This window comes from Clarias gariepinus, chromosome 6, assembly GCF_024256425.1.
Source record: "Clarias gariepinus isolate MV-2021 ecotype Netherlands chromosome 6, CGAR_prim_01v2, whole genome shotgun sequence".
Lineage (NCBI taxonomy): Eukaryota > Metazoa > Chordata > Actinopteri > Siluriformes > Clariidae > Clarias > Clarias gariepinus.
Genome location: NC_071105.1, coordinates 16,909,914 through 16,929,656, shown reverse-complemented (window position 1 = coordinate 16,929,656; position 19,743 = coordinate 16,909,914). Strand labels below are relative to the sequence as shown.

At 39.0% G+C, this 19,743-nt stretch overlaps 4 protein-coding genes across 4 annotated transcripts; 2 read left to right on the top strand and 2 right to left on the bottom strand.

Moving 5' to 3' along the window:
* Window positions 1-57: 57 nt before the first annotated feature.
* c6h1orf74 (chromosome 6 C1orf74 homolog) lies at window positions 58-3,188 on the bottom strand. Its single transcript, XM_053498946.1, has 2 exons — window positions 3,155-3,188; window positions 58-1,545 (listed from the first exon to the last, which is right to left on the bottom strand). The coding sequence occupies exon 2, from the start codon at window positions 1,520-1,522 to the stop codon at window positions 725-727; it is 798 nt and encodes a 265-aa protein (XP_053354921.1). The 5' UTR covers window positions 1,523-1,545; window positions 3,155-3,188; the 3' UTR covers window positions 58-724.
* A 345-nt stretch (window positions 3,189-3,533) lies between these two features.
* On the top strand, window positions 3,534-8,668 carry rft1 (RFT1 homolog). Its single transcript, XM_053498386.1, has 13 exons — window positions 3,534-3,775; window positions 3,868-3,953; window positions 4,045-4,164; window positions 5,415-5,604; window positions 5,684-5,785; window positions 6,583-6,717; window positions 6,866-6,944; window positions 7,013-7,063; window positions 7,158-7,288; window positions 7,378-7,522; window positions 7,685-7,790; window positions 7,963-8,212; window positions 8,304-8,668. The coding sequence occupies exons 1-13, from the start codon at window positions 3,713-3,715 to the stop codon at window positions 8,466-8,468; spliced, it is 1,623 nt and encodes a 540-aa protein (XP_053354361.1). The 5' UTR covers window positions 3,534-3,712; the 3' UTR covers window positions 8,469-8,668.
* Window positions 8,669-9,377: 709 nt separating this feature from the next.
* mustn1a (musculoskeletal, embryonic nuclear protein 1a) lies at window positions 9,378-10,788 on the top strand. Its single transcript, XM_053498389.1, has 3 exons — window positions 9,378-9,995; window positions 10,081-10,213; window positions 10,626-10,788. The coding sequence occupies exons 1-3, from the start codon at window positions 9,498-9,500 to the stop codon at window positions 10,709-10,711; spliced, it is 717 nt and encodes a 238-aa protein (XP_053354364.1). The 5' UTR covers window positions 9,378-9,497; the 3' UTR covers window positions 10,712-10,788.
* Window positions 10,789-10,915: 127 nt separating this feature from the next.
* LOC128526493 (ruvB-like 1) lies at window positions 10,916-19,303 on the bottom strand. The gene is made up of 11 exons (XM_053498387.1): window positions 19,029-19,303; window positions 18,603-18,689; window positions 18,321-18,453; window positions 13,838-13,989; window positions 13,648-13,737; window positions 12,732-12,881; window positions 12,326-12,389; window positions 12,009-12,207; window positions 11,825-11,927; window positions 11,647-11,738; window positions 10,916-11,454 (listed from the first exon to the last, which is right to left on the bottom strand). The coding sequence occupies exons 1-11, from the start codon at window positions 19,167-19,169 to the stop codon at window positions 11,295-11,297; spliced, it is 1,371 nt and encodes a 456-aa protein (XP_053354362.1). The 5' UTR covers window positions 19,170-19,303; the 3' UTR covers window positions 10,916-11,294.
* Between the last annotated feature and the right edge of the window lie 440 nt (window positions 19,304-19,743).

Below are 19,743 nucleotides of genomic sequence, written 5' to 3'. Positions count from 1 at the left end.
CAGAAATTGGTAAAACAAAATATATTTTATTTATATATGTTTGCATTTGAGGCGGCAACATGTTGCAGTTTCTCCACAATCCTACAGATGGTGCACTCTAAACTATTCACACAATGGCAGATTTAGTAGCATTTATATATATTTATGAAAATATTTATTAGAATTTTTACAAATCCGGGTTAACACTGTCTTTTTTTATTATACATAAAATACACAACTATACAGTAAAGTTCCATTTTATTTTCAGTTCATTGCTAAGTGCAGTACTTAAGATTTCTGGGAATAAATCACAATAGCACATCATATGGTCATGAGAAATAATACAGAAAATGGTGTGAAGTGAGACAAGGGCTGATTTCCTCCTAGCCCCATTTGAGTTAGTGAGAGTCATGCCAGATGAGTACATAGAGTCTGTAAGAGGATGTCCATGTTATTGGGATCATATATTTAAGCCCATATGTCTGATGCATGACATTAGCAAAGTTTAAAATGCACAAGAGGAACACAGTAGCAGGTATGACAAAGAAGAAAAAGATGTACTTGAATCTGTACTCTATAATACTTTTACCCTTACAATGACTTTTAAGGAGTAACACTGTAAACCAAGTAAATTATCAGACTTAAAGTAGATTGACAGATTTTACTTAAAATGTATGTAATTGTTTTCCCAACAACATTAGGGTTGTATTGAACACAAATGAAGCTGTAAAGAACTAAATCATCATCAGAGGGCTACAGCGGGCAAAACGACTGTTTCCTTTGAAATACTGAGTTCAGTCAAAACTGTCTGTTTGTGAAATCGGCTTTTCAAACACTCCACCCAGTTTTTTATACAGGTATCCACTTCTGCCCACAACACCTCAGGGACACTGAATGAGTAAAGACAACTGCTGTGCTTTATATCACGGACTGACCAGCAAACCCAAACCTTAGTTACCACCAGTGGGGTCATACTGAGACAATTCTCAAAACTCTGCTCTTGATCAAACCAGTACGAAGCAGGATATCCCAGGAGGATTCCAAAAAGCGTGCATAAGTTCCACCTCTCAGACAGCATAAGTTCCTCTCCCACCACACTGACTGATGCAGACTGGTCCTTACCATCTGTTAAAAAGTCCAACATGTTCTTTATCATACTCTTGGTGCTATCATCCATGGCAATCAAAGACGGCTGCTCCTTCCATGAACGCACATCAACAAGGATGCTGTTTTTGTTAAGCACTTCATTCAAATGTTCCTTCAACAGGTTAGAATTTACAATAAGACAGCTTCCACTGATGGAAAATATCTGGAGTGTTGTTGTCAGTACTCCGGCCTCCTGCAGTGAGATGACGTATCGCTGGATCTGGTCTGCATGTGCGCCATTAAGGTCATACAGAACAGCCGGTTTCAGGCCCAGATCAACAGCAATCAGTTGCGCAGCTATATCCAGACATGATGAATGAGGAATTTGTCTTTTCTTTTTTCCACAACAGAGAAACCTCTGAGCTATTGAGATGAAAATGTCTGCTGAGGTCACCATTCTATAAATAGGCTACAAAAAATCTAAAAGACAAAACAGGAGGAGTGGAGCAAAAAATTTAATAAAACCACAAATTTACAGTATAGTCAACACAATAGCATAGTAACAAGCAGGGATGATATTTATAGGTAACAAACCATTTCTTTTCAATAAAATATATGTTAACATACCAAGCTGTTTGATTTTTTGTCTATTAACTCCTAATAATAATAGAAAGTGGATTGTAAAAGAAAAAGAAAACATTTTTTTAAACGAAGACAGGACTGGAAAGAGCAGTATGGTGGCTTAGTGCTGAACACTATTGGCTAGGGTCTAGTAGGGTGAGTGTTCGATACCTGCCTTGAGTCTGTGTGGACAGAGTTTGCATATTCTCCCCATCGTTGATGGCTCCTAAGGCATGCAGATTAGGCTATTTGGTGTTTAAAAACAGTCCGTAGTTGGTGAATGGGCGAATGAGTGTGTTTATATGCCCTGCGAAGGATTGGCACCCCCTCCAGGCTGTACCTTACTGTACCTCGTGCCCTAAGTCTCCTGAAATATGTTCAAGTTCCCTATCTGTATACAGGATAAAGCGGTATAGATGACAATGAGTAAGTAGACTGGAAAGTCACGTTAAAAGACTGAGAAGATGAGAGAAAGTGAGAACTTAGGTGGCACTAATGTAACCTCCATAAAACAAGAAGACCTTTATTAACAGCTTAATCCTGGTCAGGGTTGCAGTAGATTTGGAGACCATACTGGAAGCTCTGGGTGGGAGATGGGAATATAGCCTTGGCAAGGACACCTGTCCGTCACAGGGAACTTGTCTCTTACATATATATCTCTCTCTATTTCTCACACAAACACACATAGTTGGTTTTGTAACCTGGCAACAGATAGCAGCACAAGGCGGCACGCATAGTCACAGGGAGCACCAATCTTCATAAGTCCATGTGCCAAAAGACATTGTCTTGCTGGAGCTTACTATTTCATCATGAACAGCAAATTCGAACAAAGAGCAAACATAAAATTCTGAATGAAATTGGGCAAATCTTCCACAGAGACGTTTGACAGGATCTTTATGGCGTTTAAGTCGTTCGAGGTGTTCTGAGCGGAAGAACATCAATAGAAGACAACGAGAAATCAAGGAAGACCTTTAACTAGCTCAACACCAAAATGTCGAAACCATTCGGCAACTTGTGTATGAGGATCGTCTGAGTACCCCCGAACCACTTGCTAGACAATAATAAAGTATTAATAAGTAAATTGTTGTTTGTCTTCCGTCTGCTTCCCTTAAGGGGCCGCCCCAGCGAACAATTTGATCCCCACAACAACTTGGCACAGGTTTTAAACCAGATGTCCTTCCTGTCGCAACCCTTCATTTGTATCCAGGCTTGGGTTTTGGGTTTTGGGCCTTGGCTAGAATTCGAACCTGGGCCTTCCACATGGCAGGCGAGAGAACTACCACTGAGGCACCAATGCCCCAGAGTATTAATAAGTAATTAATTAGTAGTAAAATAACGTCTTGTAAACAGAGCTAACCTTAAAACTTTTAAAAACAACTTGTATAAAATCTCATACAGTACTAAATCTGTAATAAAGAGCAAGAATTATAAAACACTAACAAGTGAATTTTATAATGATGCAACTTACCCAGACAGTAAAGGGGGGGGAAGGGGGGGGGGGGGGTCTGTTTCATCTCAACCCTTAGTAATTCTCTACAACAACACTAATAAAGCTTTTCTACAGCCAGTGTAGTGCATTACATATTATTCTACTTGTTTGTGAATCAGCCATGTTTTTCGTCGGCATACACGCCGCTCGTTTCATATGAAACGTCAAAATAAAAGTTTATAATTCTTCTAAAACCCACTAAATCAATGCTGAATTTGAAATCTGACATATAGTATAATTGTTTTTCAAAGAAATCTGACAAATTGTGACTTAGTAATGTTTTATATACTACCTTTTATTTCCCCATGAGATGTCTTGTGACTTTTATTTTGAAAGGGTGTTTGTAATCAGGAAGTAAAGTGTATGCTGGAGAATAACTCCAGTCATTGATTTCGCCAGCATGTCTACGGTATAACGAGGCTTGACAGTGGTTACTGTTCTTACAGTACATATCGTAATGTGTAAGCAAATACCGGTGTACAAAATTATTTACAACTCGTGTTTTTTGAGAGCTTCCTGAGAGTTGTAAACTCGACCATGGGCTCCGAAGACGTGCTTAAGAGTGCATCAGCTCTTGCATCGTACAACGTCCTGCTACAGGTATGTTTTTCCTCCCGCTGGTGTATATAAACAGATGTACACTAACTCCGAGTTAACATGACTCGTGCCTTTGGACTCATGTTTTTCTTCAGGTGATGTTCCGGGTGCTCACTTTCTTCCTGAACGCGTTTACATTGCGCTTCGTGTCTAAGGAGTTAATAGGCGTGGTGAACGTAAGGTCAGTCTGCATTATGATATGGCGTGTTATTGTTTTCGTAGGGTGTGTATGTGTGTGTGTTGTGAAACTCACAGCAGTGCTTGTGTTACAGGTTGACGCTGCTGTACACCACTCTGGTATTCCTGTCTAGAGAGGCGTTCCGGAGGGCGTGTCTAAGCGGAGAAGGGGCGGGGCGTAATTGGAGACAGGTTATCAACCTGTTATGGCTTACGTAAGCAGACTGTCCTGTCCTGTCATGTCATGATAGTCTCATTGATGAATACTCTATCCTGGTCAGGGTGGGTTTTGAATCTGAAGGCTATGAGTGCTGGCATTACACCTGGCTGAGACTCATGCCTATCGCAGGGTGCCATGCACCAACACATTACCTGCAAATGGAGTGTGCGGTCAACTCGCTGCTGCTCCTCACGCTGCTCTAATGTTCTCCAATTACTTCTGCCTGTCGTATGCGCCGTTACTGTGACACGTCGCAGTCTCACCCGGGGTTTCAGTAACCCTGAGCTCGGGGACTGATGTGCTTGAACACAGAATGACATAAGTTGATGATGCTGCTGTCTACTACTGTTACGTCCAACATTACATAAACGCTGATGACGACGCTGCTACAGTTACATTGAGTGAGGAATGTGTCTGTGACACAACTGTGCAAACACAAAACCAACGCCCACTGCGGATTAACGTTTTCGCAGTAGACAACACTGCCTTTTGTTCATTCACTGCGGATGCTGCCTAATGTTTTATTCATTAAGGACCTGTGCAAACACACAAAAGCACAAACTTTTCTTTATAAATAGTTTTGTTTTATCTATATTTACTCACCCCTAGGGGCAACATTACACACCCGACACTACCGATATGTTTTTTGGCCTGCTAGTAATGTGCCTGGTAAGGCCAAGTCATGACCATGAAGATGGCCTTGGACTTGCCTGATACGGACAGTGTTTCTGTCATGGCTTGTAAATGCAGTCGCTCAGTAGTTGAACTGAAATTACCATGATCAATTATATACCCATGCCTCCATCATAGAAAGTTGACTCTATATTATACTATCTATCTCCAGGAACTTTTAGCTCCCAGATATAGCAGGGATCTCTTTATGGTTGTACTAACTGAAATAGCCCAAATAAGAATACGTGTGTGTAAACGGGAATACGTTCCCCGTTTAGTTTGGTTTCCTAGGTTTCTTCCTATTGTCCTCTGAGGGAGTTTTTATTGCCACCATTCCACCCGGCTTGCTCATAAGGGACAAACTGAAAATATGTAGTTTATACCTTTTTTCTCACGTTTTTTATCACATATATATCCCAATTGTTTTTAAATTCTGCAAAGCCGCTTCGCGTCAATCACCATTGTTAATAGGGCTATACAATCAAAACTGAATTGAACAGAAGTTTTGGGGAACTCTGATAAAACCTATATAGAGAATCTGAATCTGACCTTCCCACACTTCTTGCTCCCCAGGTTGCCACTCGGCTGTCTCTGGGGCGTGTTACTGGTGTGCGTGTGGCTGTGGCTTCTCCAGGCCCCAGACCCTCAGACTGTTCCACATTATGGACCTGCTGTGGGAATCTTCTGCATGTCTGCCCTAACCGAGTTGCTTGCCGAGCCTCTCTGGGTTCTTGCTCATGCTCATATGCTTGTTCGCCTTAAGGTATATAAGAAAAAATTAAAAAGTTTAAATACGTATACATTAGCATCTGTCTAATCAAAGAAAATTGTGTTCTGACTAGGTAATTGCGGAAAGTCTAGCAATAATTGCCAAGTGTCTTGTCACTGTGGTGATGGTGGTCTCTGCTCCTCAGTGGGGTCTCTATATATTCTCTGCTGCCCAGGTAAGAGTATGTACACTACCAGTCAAAAGTTTGGACACATCTTCTAATTCCATAGTCTGGATATTGAGATATGTTTGCTATTTATGCTTTGCAAAGGCTTAATAACGGCTCTTATCTGAGGTGCTGTAAATTGGTGATATTTATGGCTGGTAACTCTAAATGAACTTCTCTGAAGCAGATGTGAGTTTTGGTCTTGCTTTCCTGGGAAGGTCTTCATGAGAGCGAGTTTCATCATGGTGCTTGATGGGTTTTGCAAACGCACTTGACAATACTGTTCTTGCAAGAACTATTCCAGAACAGCTGACCTTCATGTCTTGAAATAAAAATTGGATGTTGTTGTTATTTAATTAACTAATGCCATATGTGTTATTTGGGTAGTGGTGGGCAGAGGGCAGTGGTGGCTTAAACGGTTAAGGCTTACTGGGTTACTGATCAGGAGGTTGGGGGTTCGAGCCCCAGCACCGCCAAGTTGCCACTGTTGAGCCCTTGAGCAAGGCCCTTAACCCTATCTGCTCCAGTGGCGCTGTATCCGACCCTGTGCTCTGACACCAGCTTCCTAACTGCGAAAAAAAATTATTTCAAAGTACATGTCAAGTAATTGAACAAAAATATTTTTTCATAGTTTTGCAAAAAAAAATCCAGTATTATTCTACGGTGTAGAATAAATCACTAAAGAAGAAACATTGAATTAGAAGGTGTGTCCAAATTTTTTTGCACATACAACATGGTATAAGTTTGTGCCCCCTCTCTGGTTTGCTTTATCTTTATACTGTGTAAATCGTTGTTTGTGTTTGTAGTGTGTGTATGCAAGCTTCCTGTGTCTTTGCTACATTGTCTACTTCATGCGTTTCCTGGGATCTGCGGAAGCAGAGAAGTCATCCTTTCCCCTTCGTCACATCTCAGAGCTGCTGCCTTCCAGAATGAACGGACAGGTTCAAGTTTTTCTCCGACCTCCAAATATTAAAAAATGTTTTTATTAAATAATACTAATAATAATTGGTTTCCCAATTAAGAATCATTCTTCTCCAGTGAAGATGTTTGCAATATTTAATGTGTGTGTGTGTGTGTGTGTGTGTGTAGCCAATGATAAACTGGAAGGTTGCCACACTGACTTGGAGTTTCTTTAAGCAATCTTTCCTCAAACAGATTCTCACAGAAGGTATTACACAAAAACGCTTTCTATATTACAGTCTTTCAGAATGTGTTCTGATCATATTGGTTTTGTAGGCGAGCGTTATGTGATGACCTTTTTGAATGTACTTAACTTTGGAGACCAGGGTGAGTACATATTTTAGGATTTAAATCAACTTTATTTAACATACAGACCTTTCTATATATATTCTGTCCTTTATCCCTTTGTTTTGTTATGAAGGTGTGTATGATATAGTGAATAACCTTGGCTCGATGGTGGCTCGGTTTCTTTTCCTGCCCATCGAGGAGAGTTTCTACGTCTTCTTCGCCAAGGTGTTAGAGCGTGGATGTGATGTACGGCACCAGGAAAAAGTCAGTGTCTCTGACCTTACACCTGCCCTTAGTCTGTTGACTGCTCATCCAGGAGCGTGGATGGCTGATGCATGTTGTCTGGTCTGCAGGAGGAGATCTCTATCGCAGCTCATGTACTGGAATGTCTGCTGAAGCTGGTTCTTCTGATCGGGCTGATTATCACTGCGTTTGGTTACTCTTACTCGTACCTGGCCCTCGATATGTACGGAGGGGAACTTTTGAGCAGTGGAAGTGGTAAAGCTTAACAAAATAAAACAACGTTCTGTAGATTATTAATATGCATAAATTCTAATGAATTATTTTCAGATGGAATATTTAAATGTTCATTACGCTATTGTGTATTTAAATGCATAAGCAATGTTTTATGTAATATGTGTGTGTGTGTGTGTGTTCCAGGTCCCTCCCTTTTACGCTTTTACAGTTTTTACGTATTGCTTTTAGCTGTTAATGGTGTAACAGAGTGTTTTGTTTTTGCTGCCATGAGTAAGGAGGAGGTAGACAGGTTAGTCCGTAGTCACTTGAATGCTTGAATGTAAGCACACATGTTACCTATTTGACATATGTTGTGTAATGCGGTCAAAATACAAATAGTTCGTATCTATTTTCTTATATTTAAAACCTTATTTGTAAAATTATGTTTGGAAGTTAAGGCCTCTTTGTTTTTTTTTTTTTAGGTATAACCTGGTTATGCTGGGACTATCTGCCTCCTTCCTGCTGCTTTCCTATTGGCTGACTCGGCTGTTTGGGGGTGTCGGCTTCATCCTGGCGAACTGCTGCAACATGGCTTTGCGAATTATCCACAGCCTTATTTACATACACCGCTACTTCCAGCACAGTGACCACAGCCCTCTGGCAGGACTCCGCCCACATCCTGCATTACTAGTTACCCTCACAATTAGTTCCATCCTGACAGCCATCTCAGAGGTAAAGCTGACAATAAATAATTAAGATTCTGAGCAGAGCCGTTTAACAAGATTATATTGTAAAATCTTTTTTTTCCTTCTCTGTATTTCAGCACGCGCTGTGTTGTGACGGTGGCTGGTTGCTGAGGCTGATGCACATCTCCGTTGGAGCAGTTTGTTTACTGGTTGTGGTCATAGTAGCGTTTCTTACAGAAACAAGACTTGTTCAGTTCATCAGAACTCAGCTACTGCCCAAATACAGCAAAAAACACACATGAACTTACACAATCAAACAATCAGTGGGAACTGTCAATTTGGTGTTGGACCATGTATTACTGTGATACACTTAGGTATCTGTCAGAACCAAAAAGATAATGCACATATATATTCTTGTAATAATTCTTATCTTCAGGTTGTTTATTGTGTTTGGAATCGTGTACACTATTTTGTTATGAGAGTAATAAAACAATCAAGTCAATTACTATTTTTATTTAAAATGTACAAAAACTACTCCATGTGTTTCCAGCCGTTTTCATGTTTTACAATCAGTACAGATTCACAAGCAGTGAACTTTTTTATATTCTTCTATTACAAATGCTAGGATGAAAATTCAAAAAAATATTTAACAAATTTGTGTAGTGGTGTAACATAAAGGGTTGCATGGCTATAGTTTAATTTTAGTAGTAAAACTTTTGTTCTTATTTTGTTGATAATAGTTCATTATAATTCTCACTCAGTCAGTCATTATCAACACCGCTTTATTCTGTATACAGGGTGGCAGGGGGCCTGGAGCCTATCCAAGAAGACTTAGGGCACAAGGCGAGGTACACTCTGGACGGGTGGACAATCCTTTGCAGTTTATTATAATTATGAAAACATTATATACTGCATAAAATACCTTATATATAATTATTCATACTTGAGGTAATTAGTTGAAGGAGCAGTGTTTAAAGCCACATGCCACCTGTTGAAATTACTTGTGAGACTCATGAGACACCTTTAAAGAATAAAAAGCTGAGCACCACTTAAGGACTTGAATGCTAAAACATGACTAAAGATACTTTAAATATTTTTTTTTTCTAAATGTCAGTTATTTAACATATCTAGAGTATCTAAAGACTAAAAATTTTATATTATTCCACACAATTTTTTCACAATTTCCTTCCTGTAATAAATATTGTATGAAAGCAAATTGTGAAAAACGTAGTGTTTTTAGAAATAATAGATTTGTTCATATCCGTGTATTAGGATCTGTTTTTATAGCATGTTCGTGCACTCTTGTGCAGGTCTTCAAGGACTAAGGACTAATGAGTTCATGGACTAATGACAGTGATGAGAAACAGATCTCACATCTGTTACATCTTTCGTCCATAGAGTTCTTTTTTTTGTTAACATGCAGTAGGTCACTGCAGTGGAATGAGGAAGGGAACACATTTGCTGAGAGAACAAGATTACACAAATTGAAAACAGGCAATGAACCAAAATGCAATGTTTCAGAGCAATTCAGGTGCAATGCCTCAAAACAAACCTTAACACATTTTAAACATATTACTTTTCACAGCCATGTAAATCATAATATCATAATATATATTTATCACCATGTGAACTGGGAGAAAAAAAGAGGAGGGACGAGACTGACTCAACAGACTGACTCATGCTTTGGCCTGTACAATTATGGTCCACTGGGGTTTGTGTGGGGAGTTAAGGGAAGGAAGGAAACATCAACTTTATGGGAGGACTCCAATCAAAGCTGCAGGGAAAGTTTGGATTTTAGCACCAGCAGAAAGATCCTGAACATGTCTCAGGTTTGTGAAAAGGAATTTATCAGAGATACAGAATGATCATCAGCAGCACTGGAAGTGTACCATTTCTGTTTTTTGTTTGCTACAGCTACAAGAAGAGGGAGAGGAGGGCAAGATAAAGAGGCCAGAGGTGAGAGATGAGGACCTGATAAAGGCGAGGGATAACCTGGCGTTCGGGACTCAAGTGAAGAGTAAGACTTTTGAAGTGATGGAGGAATGTGGTGAGTGAAGCGATGACCATGTCAATACACTAAAACAAACTCTGTACGTGTGTCACACCAAAGAATAAGAACAGAAGTGCATGCTTGGTGGGGTGTAAACTATGTCTGCGTGCATGCCTCGAGTTTGCTGATGTTTCCACTCCATATAAAGTCTCAAAACTAGGACACACAGACACAAATACTCCCTGCTGAGAATCAAGTCTGGTTACACAGATGTCCCTAGACAGTCCTTTAACTCAGTGAAAAAGCAGTGTTTTTTACAGGACAATTAGTCAAACCCAACCAATACTGAAATGTACATTAACTAATATGTATTGATATTGTGACATTTAAACCCATTTTAAGAATGTAGGAATATTAATAAACTCATCCTGTCCATTAGCCATTAACATGTTTATCTTCTGTCATGCAGAACGTGTGGGGAAAGTCGCTCCATCTGTGTTCAGTAACGCTCGATCAGGAGGAGAGACCGCGTTCAACAAACCCAAGAAAAAGTAACATGGAAATTTACACATTTGAAATTTCTGTTGTAAATGCTGAAATAAAGTGATGAATAAAAATGGTTCATGATGTTACATGATGTTGTGTCAGGCAATTTCGTGAGACCACCGGGTCTCTTTGCACCCTATGACATAAGCTGTACTCTGTACTTGTACTGTGACTACACATTTAATACTAACCCGGTGAGGTGTAGCACCAGATGCAAAACAAAATATGAAAAACAGGAAAGACGTTGTTTAATAATTCAAATGTATTTTCTGTAAAACAAAAACATTAAGTTTGTAAAAAAAAAAAAAAGAATTTACAAAAGATTTTTTTTTTGAAAACAAAACACATTAACAGTTTTTTAACATGAAAAAAAAAATCATCCTACAATCATAAAGGATCCAAACATCCAGTAAAACTCCCTAGGAAAAATATTATTATTAAATATTGTTTTTATAGAACAATTTCCCTAATATTGTAACATTGTACTGTTACTGTGGCAGTGTGGCTTTGCCATCCTGCATATTATTCTGCCTGAAGAGTTTAAGCTGAGCTGAAACCGTGAAACAGAAAAAAAAAGCGAGTGCTGATGAAGTTACTTCATGAACTTGGTGTGCTGGTCCTGAAGGATCTTTGCTGAAGCTTTGGCGTCATAGAAGAGCTCATTAGTTTCTTCCACTTGTTCTTTTTCTACAACTTCTTTCCCCTGAACTCGTGCCAGCACTTTGGCAGGAGTTAAGAGCTGTAACGCATACCTACGTATACACAAACAAGTTTTGTATAAACTGTTATAAATGTTATGAAGACATAAATGTACAATGTGAACATGCTTTATAAATAGTCCACAGGTTTCCACAAACTAATGAACAGTCAACAACTGGCTAATGTGAATGAGACAGAAGCTTGCAGATAGCATGTTTTTTTCTAATGTACAACTGTCATTTTACCTGAGAGTGGTCTTAGTCCCGATCTCTGCCAGATGAGTTAAAGCCTCCTCGCTGATGTTTATGCTCTCTGTCTGAGCTCGAATCTTAATAATCTGCAAACAAAGACTGAAATTAACGCAAGCACATTACTTCATCTTATAATTGTCCGTTTTGTTTTTTTTTCGCACATTTACAGTACCTGTTTCATTTCTTGAGGAGTATACAGCATAGTTTTGATGATCATAATTCGATCCAGCAGATCACGAGGTATCCCATGAGGAGAGTTAATATCCTCTGTCCCTCTGAAAAATAAAAGAATATTCTGTAAACTGTTCTGCCTACTACAGAGTCGCTTTAAAATACTACTTGTTTAGGCGTTCTACCTGATGAGACAGTTTCCTCGGTTGGATGCAAACACTACTATTGGGGAGATTGAGCTCTCCAGAGCTCGGTGCAGGTAAGTGAAACAATCAATATCCAGCATGTGAACCTCATCGATAAACAGGACACCAGGTACAAGTTCTGCCACACCTTGATCGATGTACCTGTTCACCACCTTGTTAATCTCCCCTCGTAGCTTATCTATAATGCATACAAAATGTAAGCATACATGCGGTCAGACATGAAACTAAACTGAATGCACCTGGACTTAAATAACAGTTATTAATTGTGTGCGCATATGCACATGCATTGGTCATACCCGTGATCTCAGTCTTCCTTGGTTTCATTAGTTGACCCATCATAGAAAGGATGTCCTGACCTCCCTGAAACACAAAATCAAAACGTGTGACTGAGAGTAAACTGGAATTTTTGGGAGTGCGGTAAGAGAAATATTTGACAGGTGTCACACGTTCCTACTTTCATTAATCATTACTGATGATCAACTAGATCAATATGCCACTGTTACATTACTTAAACTATAAAAGAATAACTACTACTACTAAACACTTATTGACATTATTTATTTTACGTCATTTAATGAACTATTTGTTTTCTTTAAGCAGTTCTCAAAGTAATTATACAATGTTTATTAATAATGCCCCATTCTTTATATAAAACCAGAAATCATTTATGTTGACCTCATATTAGTATTACTGTGTGTATACCTGAGGACGTGCATTGGCTACATCCAGGTCGTGTAATGTGACATCTTGTATAATCTCCTTCTTCTTGTGTACATCTCCTTTGGGTAATGGAACGTATTCTTCAGCCTCTAAATCAAACTCTGTTGCAAATGTGTCACAGCGTCCTTGTCTCTGTTGATCAAAAACAGTCCATGGTGACTACAGAATGACCAATTACAGCTTTAAACATGACATGGGGATCATATGTTTAAAAAGAAATTGGGAAAATGTTAAGGCATGCAGTCAGTGAGCAGACACATGAACAAGCATCTGAACTCTCTCTCTCTCTTCTTGCTTCAAACATTTCTTTGTAAAGTTTTTAGCCATATTAAGATATTATAAAATCTGTAGATTGAAAAAAAAAAAACAACAACAACAAAGAACGAATTATTTATTGCATCAGGTTGCAAAGTGCCTAAAAATAGAATTTAAAAATTGGTTGTTCATGTAACAACTTTAGGAGGAACTTCATTTCCCCCTTCAGCATCACCAGTAAATTAATCACTGGCCTGATCATCTGTCCTTATCTGCACCTGTTTCTCAATGGTTCATGCCTTAAGTTAGATTATTTTAATGCTTGAATGAGACATATTTCACTGTATGGCTTAGCAAACAAAAACATTCCTGGTCAGGTATGGTTATAACTATATTAAAACATATAAGAAAGTCTATCTCTTTGAAAGCAAGATATAAAGAAATGAGCAGCTCAAGATGTTTAAACAGTACTGTATGTGACTTTGGACCAAAGTGACTGCTTGTGTATGTAAGATGTATTTATGAGAGATTAAAGTTTCTTCTGCTCGATGTTCAATCCACCTGCATGGCCTATATGGTACCTCAATGCCTTAAACTAGTGAGTGTTCAGTAGACACAGCAGCAGGTTGTGTCCTGTCCTTACCTTTACTGCTCCACTGTTTGCTTCAATGTAGATGACATCACCAACCTCCACTTTCTCCTTCTGCAGGCTCTCATAGATACTGGGATCGAGCTGTGTTACACACAAACAGAACACATCAAAATATACATCATATCTTATATAATTACTGGCTATTTACCACAGAATTGTTTATTTATTTACTAATACATACTTTCAGCTGTTTGGTGCCTTTTGCTGTCTTTAGGCCGATGATGACATGACTGATAGTTTTGCCATAACCGCCCATTGGATTCTCTGTTTCTGATGGGGTCAGCTCAGTCACCTCACCTTCATACACTTCCTTAGTCTCTTTAATTCGCAGTCCTACATGCATTAATTAAAACAAAGCATTCTTTAACTTCTTTAACTTTAACTAGATTATACAGTGCTGTGTAAAAGGTTTTAGGCAGGTGTGAAGAAATTCTGCAAAGTAAAAATACTTTTAAAAATATATATGTATTTAAAAAAAAAAAAAAAAAAAAAAAAAACAGCACCACAGATCATCCGACGCAGGGTGAAATCAAAAACAAGCTGCATTCATGGAACACATGGCACACACATTAATTAGATTGTGACAGTCCTACACAGCTCTATTATCGGGGCTTGAATCAGTTGTGAATGGATCAGTCTAATTATAGTAACCTTATGCTGCCGAGTCACGCATAATGCTGATTTCACCATTTTTTCCCCCCACTGTTTAAAACTACAAAAAACAAACAATCAGAACTACTACTATAACACCCACTATAATGGATGCAGTGCCGGTCCCAAGCCCGGATAAAATGGGAGGGTTGCATCAGGAAGGGCATCTGGCATAAAACCTGTGCCAAGTTGTAGTGCGAACTGGGTATTCCGCTGTGGCAACCGTTTGCCGGGAGCAGCTGAAAGACATACAGTGGTTACCTAATCGGAATGTCGGTTCTACTGTCGCGGCGCTCGGCGGTAGCATTTGGCTTTGTGCGTTTGCTGGCGCTTTATAACTATAGACTGACGCCTTATGCCTTAGTTCATTCTCTGCAGGATTAATGAGACAGACTCCTTTAGAACTGCACATAGTAGCGGATAAAATCAAGTAAAACGTTGTACTTAAACAAATTCATAATCACAGTACTAAAATTACAGTACAAATTTAGAATTCAAATTAAATGAAATCTTATTAGGATCAAATTTAAACAAAATAAATGTTAACACAGTGAGCCTTTAGATTTTATCACGTGTAATTAGAAAAGACGCGTGTAGGGTTTTGTGTCATCTTATATCTTTTGTTCTTTAATTTGTAGTAGATTTATTAACTAAAAATAAATGACCATAAAATTATAAAATTTTCGGGACGTTCTACTGCGTCAGCTGATGTCGGTCATTCAGCCTCGCTTGTGTTTTTGCGTTATTATAAGAATGAAATGCAGTAGACTGTTACGATCTGTAACAGGTTCGACCCATGTTGCACGGACAGCACCATAAAGCACGGCCACAAGGCGAGGTCTTACAGGAAAAGGGTAATTTATTTAGGTAAAATGGGGAAGGAAAGGGTTGAAGAAGGGAGAATAGAAAGAATGGGATAAAGGTTGTGCATGTGCAGTTCCGGGGGCTGTGCCACACTGGCATGCGGGCACACAGCTGACGATAAGTGTCGGTGCGCGGAGTGGCAGAACTGAGCACGCAGAGGCAGCGCTCCTGCACGCTCCCTCGTGACGGCGCTTCTCCCGCTGTCGATGGCCAGAGTCCTCACTGACGTAAAAACTTAACACAAACGTCCTCGCAGCCTTTTCCTCTCCGGCAGCGGGGCTGCGAAGGCGGGCACGGTGCGAAGGGGAGATGGGCTTGCATTTATAATGAAGAGCAAGCCAGAGATCATATTATCGCCAGCGGCACGAATAGGCGGCTACGTCCCTTTGCCGCCTATTCAGGGAGCCTACGGAGTGAGCGAGTAGCAATAGTAGATTTGGGCGCAAGACTATCACAGGCGCACGCCGTGACAGATCATCATAATTGTCTTTAACTTGTATTTCATGAGGTTTTTCCAGTGGTGGGACAGCGCAACGGGGGTCGTTATTTACTATTAAACATTAAATGAATTTCCAAAACTTGCGCGTGCGATTAAGCGCTGATTCTACGTAGCATGCATGCACTGTACATGTAGCAGAATTGACAAAGTTGACTTTGAAAGTAAAGTTGAGGATCACGATGCTCAACATTCCGGGGACCAAACCTCATTTAAATTAAATTAACAAATATTGCAAGTAAATAACAATAGCCCACGTTTAAAAAAAGCATTTTTATTTAGATTATAAAAAATAATCCTGCATCTTTTTTAGGTGTTCCAGCTGCCACTGTTCTAGAAAGTAAATTGCTGCGCTGTTTGGGGGAGGGACGTGCTAATGACGATTTGGTCTGCTGGCCCAGGCACGAGGATTAATAAACCAAGATGGCCCCATACCAGTTTTTTTTTTTTTAATAAAAATACCAAAGAATATTATTGTGTATAGACTAATTAAAAACAATGCAATTGATGCTATCATAAGGAAAGTTTCCATTCTTCCATTCCAAGGATTAAAAACGGTAACAATGTTAACTTTAGAGAATCTAGAATCCAGAAGATATAATTTACACAGATTTAAAAAGAGGCCTTAATCACTGAAAGTCTTCAGAAGAGCCTCAGATTCAAGAGGTTTTTAAAGTGGGGAGAGGTGCATTTCAATTTCTCTGAATGTATAGGTGAGAACAGCTGATTCACACCTGGTGAGGGTGAATCATTTGCATTTGAATGTTGTCTGGCATTGTAAAGCACACACAGTCACACTAAAAGAACAAAAACCCAGAAATAATAGGAATAGGAGGCTCCGATTACACTGCACAAATATTATTTAGCACAACAAAATCCCTCCGTGCTCTGGAAAACTTAGTGTGCGGTTGACTTTAGGAAATTAAAGAGGATCATTTTTATTCAGACTATTAAAAAAAATTAACCTGCGTCTATTTTTAGGCATGCCAGCTGCCACTTTTTAGTTAGAAGTTTTCAATACAAATCTTATAATGCCCACATGACATCAAATATTCCCCTTGTTAATATTTAAACTTTTTACTATTTTAGCTATTACTGTTTAATTTACTTTAAAATAACATTAAAACAAGCATGGCCTTTATAAGACTCAACGTTCATTTAAGCGCACTCACAAAAACGAAAAAAACGTTAGGATTTTGTAAGTGTTGCAAGGTGCGCTGTTCTGTATTATTTTTGGTGAACTTGAGCGCGTCAGAAAATGAACGGCAACATTTTTTAAAATGGTTAGAGTCAGTCTGCTTGCTGTTTTCCCGACATATTCATAATCATTAGACTACTTCTGCCGGCGCGCTCTGGAAAACTTTATGCATGCGGCTGAACGCTGATTTAGACTACGAAGTAAATTAAACAGGAGAATTACGATGCCGAATCGAACCCCTGAGCCCAAACCTCATTTAAATAAAATTAACAAATATTATAGGTAAAAAACAATAGCCCACGTTTAGAAAATTTTATTAATTCTTTCCGACATGAGTTGGCCCGGTGTTATGCGCAGAGCGCCGGGAGATTTCCTGAAGCTCACGATAATAACCATTCCAATTGGGTAACTACTGTAATGTGCAGCCTACTTTGTGGCTCTCAGTGGTGTAAACAGTAATATCACATCATGCTTTCCTTGACTCAGTCCTACTCCTTACTGAAAGTAAGAATGGGAAGCTGGATAAACAACTTTTATGCCCTACTATAAGCTAGAAAATTTCAGTCCTAAACTTTGAGCGTGATTCCCAGGAGTGATCCCGAGACACTTAGTAAATACGGGCCCTGATCTTAACATCAGGTTTGTCTGGAATTACATCAAGAGACAGCGGAATGTAAGGCAACCTACATCCACAGATGATTTGTGGTTAGTTCTCCAAGATGTCTGAAACAACCTGCCAAGTTCCCTTATTAATTGTGTGCAAAGTTAATTAAAAGAATTGATGCTTTTTTTGTGGGCAAGCTTTTTTGCAAGTGTGGGCACACAAAGATCTGATTTAATTTGGATTTATCTTATGTTTATTTACTTTCCATTTTGCTAACTAATAAAAATAAACTTTTACACAATAACTTAAATTTTTGTTATTCCTCTGAAATCCAAGTTTAAAAAGCCATAAAGCTACTGCTAAGTGTGTATGAATAAATGCCAACAGAAAATGAGAAGATCAGAAAAATCAGAGAAAAAAAAACATTTTTATATATTTATATAATGTTTTACACTGTAAAATAGTTTTTAAAAAAATATGCAAATTACATGAATTTAATTTAATTTTAAAATTACATCACCAAAAGTTTGAAAGTGTAGAATTTAGGACGGGTTGGAATTTCATAGATTCTGAAAGCATACATTTACAATTAATAATTAAAAGCCTTTAAGTCGGTAAAATTTAGTAATGTTAATAACTGCAGCTTGTTGCAGTAGTAGATTGTTTAGTCCTGTAGGTTTGCACATGTTAGGTAACAGGCAACAGGGTGTTACATTCCCTCTTATGGAATTTGGCAGACACCTTAGAACAAGGACTATGAGACTTATATGCTGTCAGTTGTGTGTGTATAGATGTTCCTACATGAAAACCGCCACTCTTGTGCATGTTGGTGTATGGATGTGTATACTCACCTATAGCTCTCCTGAAGTTCTCCATCAGTACCTCTGTCTTCTTGATCTCTGATGAATACACTTCACTGCCCACCATGGGACAGAACGGTACCTTATTCCCCAACTCCTGTGCCATGGCCATTGCTAAAGCAGTCTGTTGGGCAGAAATAAGTTGTTTAACACACATCAAGCTTCTACAAGCAAGCCACAACAAAAAGGCCATCAAAAATATTTCTACTTATTCAGACGTTAAAAGATTTAGATTTAATGTACTACATGAAGAAGGAGAAAAGTAACAAGTACCTTTCCAGTTCCTGGTGGTCCTGCCAGTAAGATCGCACGGCCAGCCATCTTTTTCAAACGAATCATGTCAACAATGATGCCACAGGCCTGAAAAACATTTTGTTCCATATATTACAGAGACAGTTTGTCTGTATACACTAACTATCTAAACTAAGGAGAATGAGCAATTCCATAAGTGTGTTCTGCTGTTGTTTCACATTACAGTACAAAAGTTTCAGTCTCTATGCTCAAAATCTAAATATTCAACTCTTTATTAAACTGACAATAGATTCTAATGTAAATTATAATTTTTTTTAGCTATTTAGCTGCTTATTGGCATTTATTTGTTGTATATGTTTAGGGTTTATCCATCTTTTTATCTTTTCATTCATTCAACTGGCTGTATGCAGCGTTAGCTAATGTTAGCTAGTTAGCACAGTCCGCTACCTCTCTGGCGGCTTCCTGGCCCACAAGACCAGATGCAGTCTGCTTAGCATAGCCGGCTTCGTCCAGTCCGAGTCCTTTCACATGGCTGTGAGCGGCAATGCGCTGAGTCTTTGTTGTGCTTTTCACCTCCTCGATGTTCATGGCTTTATCTGTTATAACAAAGCTTTACGCAAGCGAGGAAACTCGCTCCCACATCAACCACCTGCTTTCACCGTTAAAAGCCGCGCGACTTCAAACACATGGGGTAAACTAGCCTCCATACGGGTTACCAAGGAAATATCGGGAAGTTCCACCTCTATTAGCGTACGCCGTGTGATTATTGGCTAACAGTCCTCTTAACTGTGTGCCGATTGGATGAATTCGGTGTCCATCTGGAGCGAAGCTGAGTTGCCCCGCCCCTTTGTGCGAGGGATTGAAGAGTCGGGTTGAAACAGCGACGAGCAACACCAAAGTAAAGCAGTTTCATGCACACTCATACGTCTCCCTTTTTACATATATAAAAGGGCAATTGTTTATAACACGTTTAAGAATAACCAAGCAAATTCCTAAATCTTATACACATTTATCCACTTCCTATAACAGTACGATGTTGCAAGAAAACACCTAATATAAAGAACTGGCTCTGGCTCTGAGAGATACCTGGAAATAACTAGCCACATCTATTACATATTTATATAACATCTATTACATATGTGGTTTACGTAAAGTGTCTAGA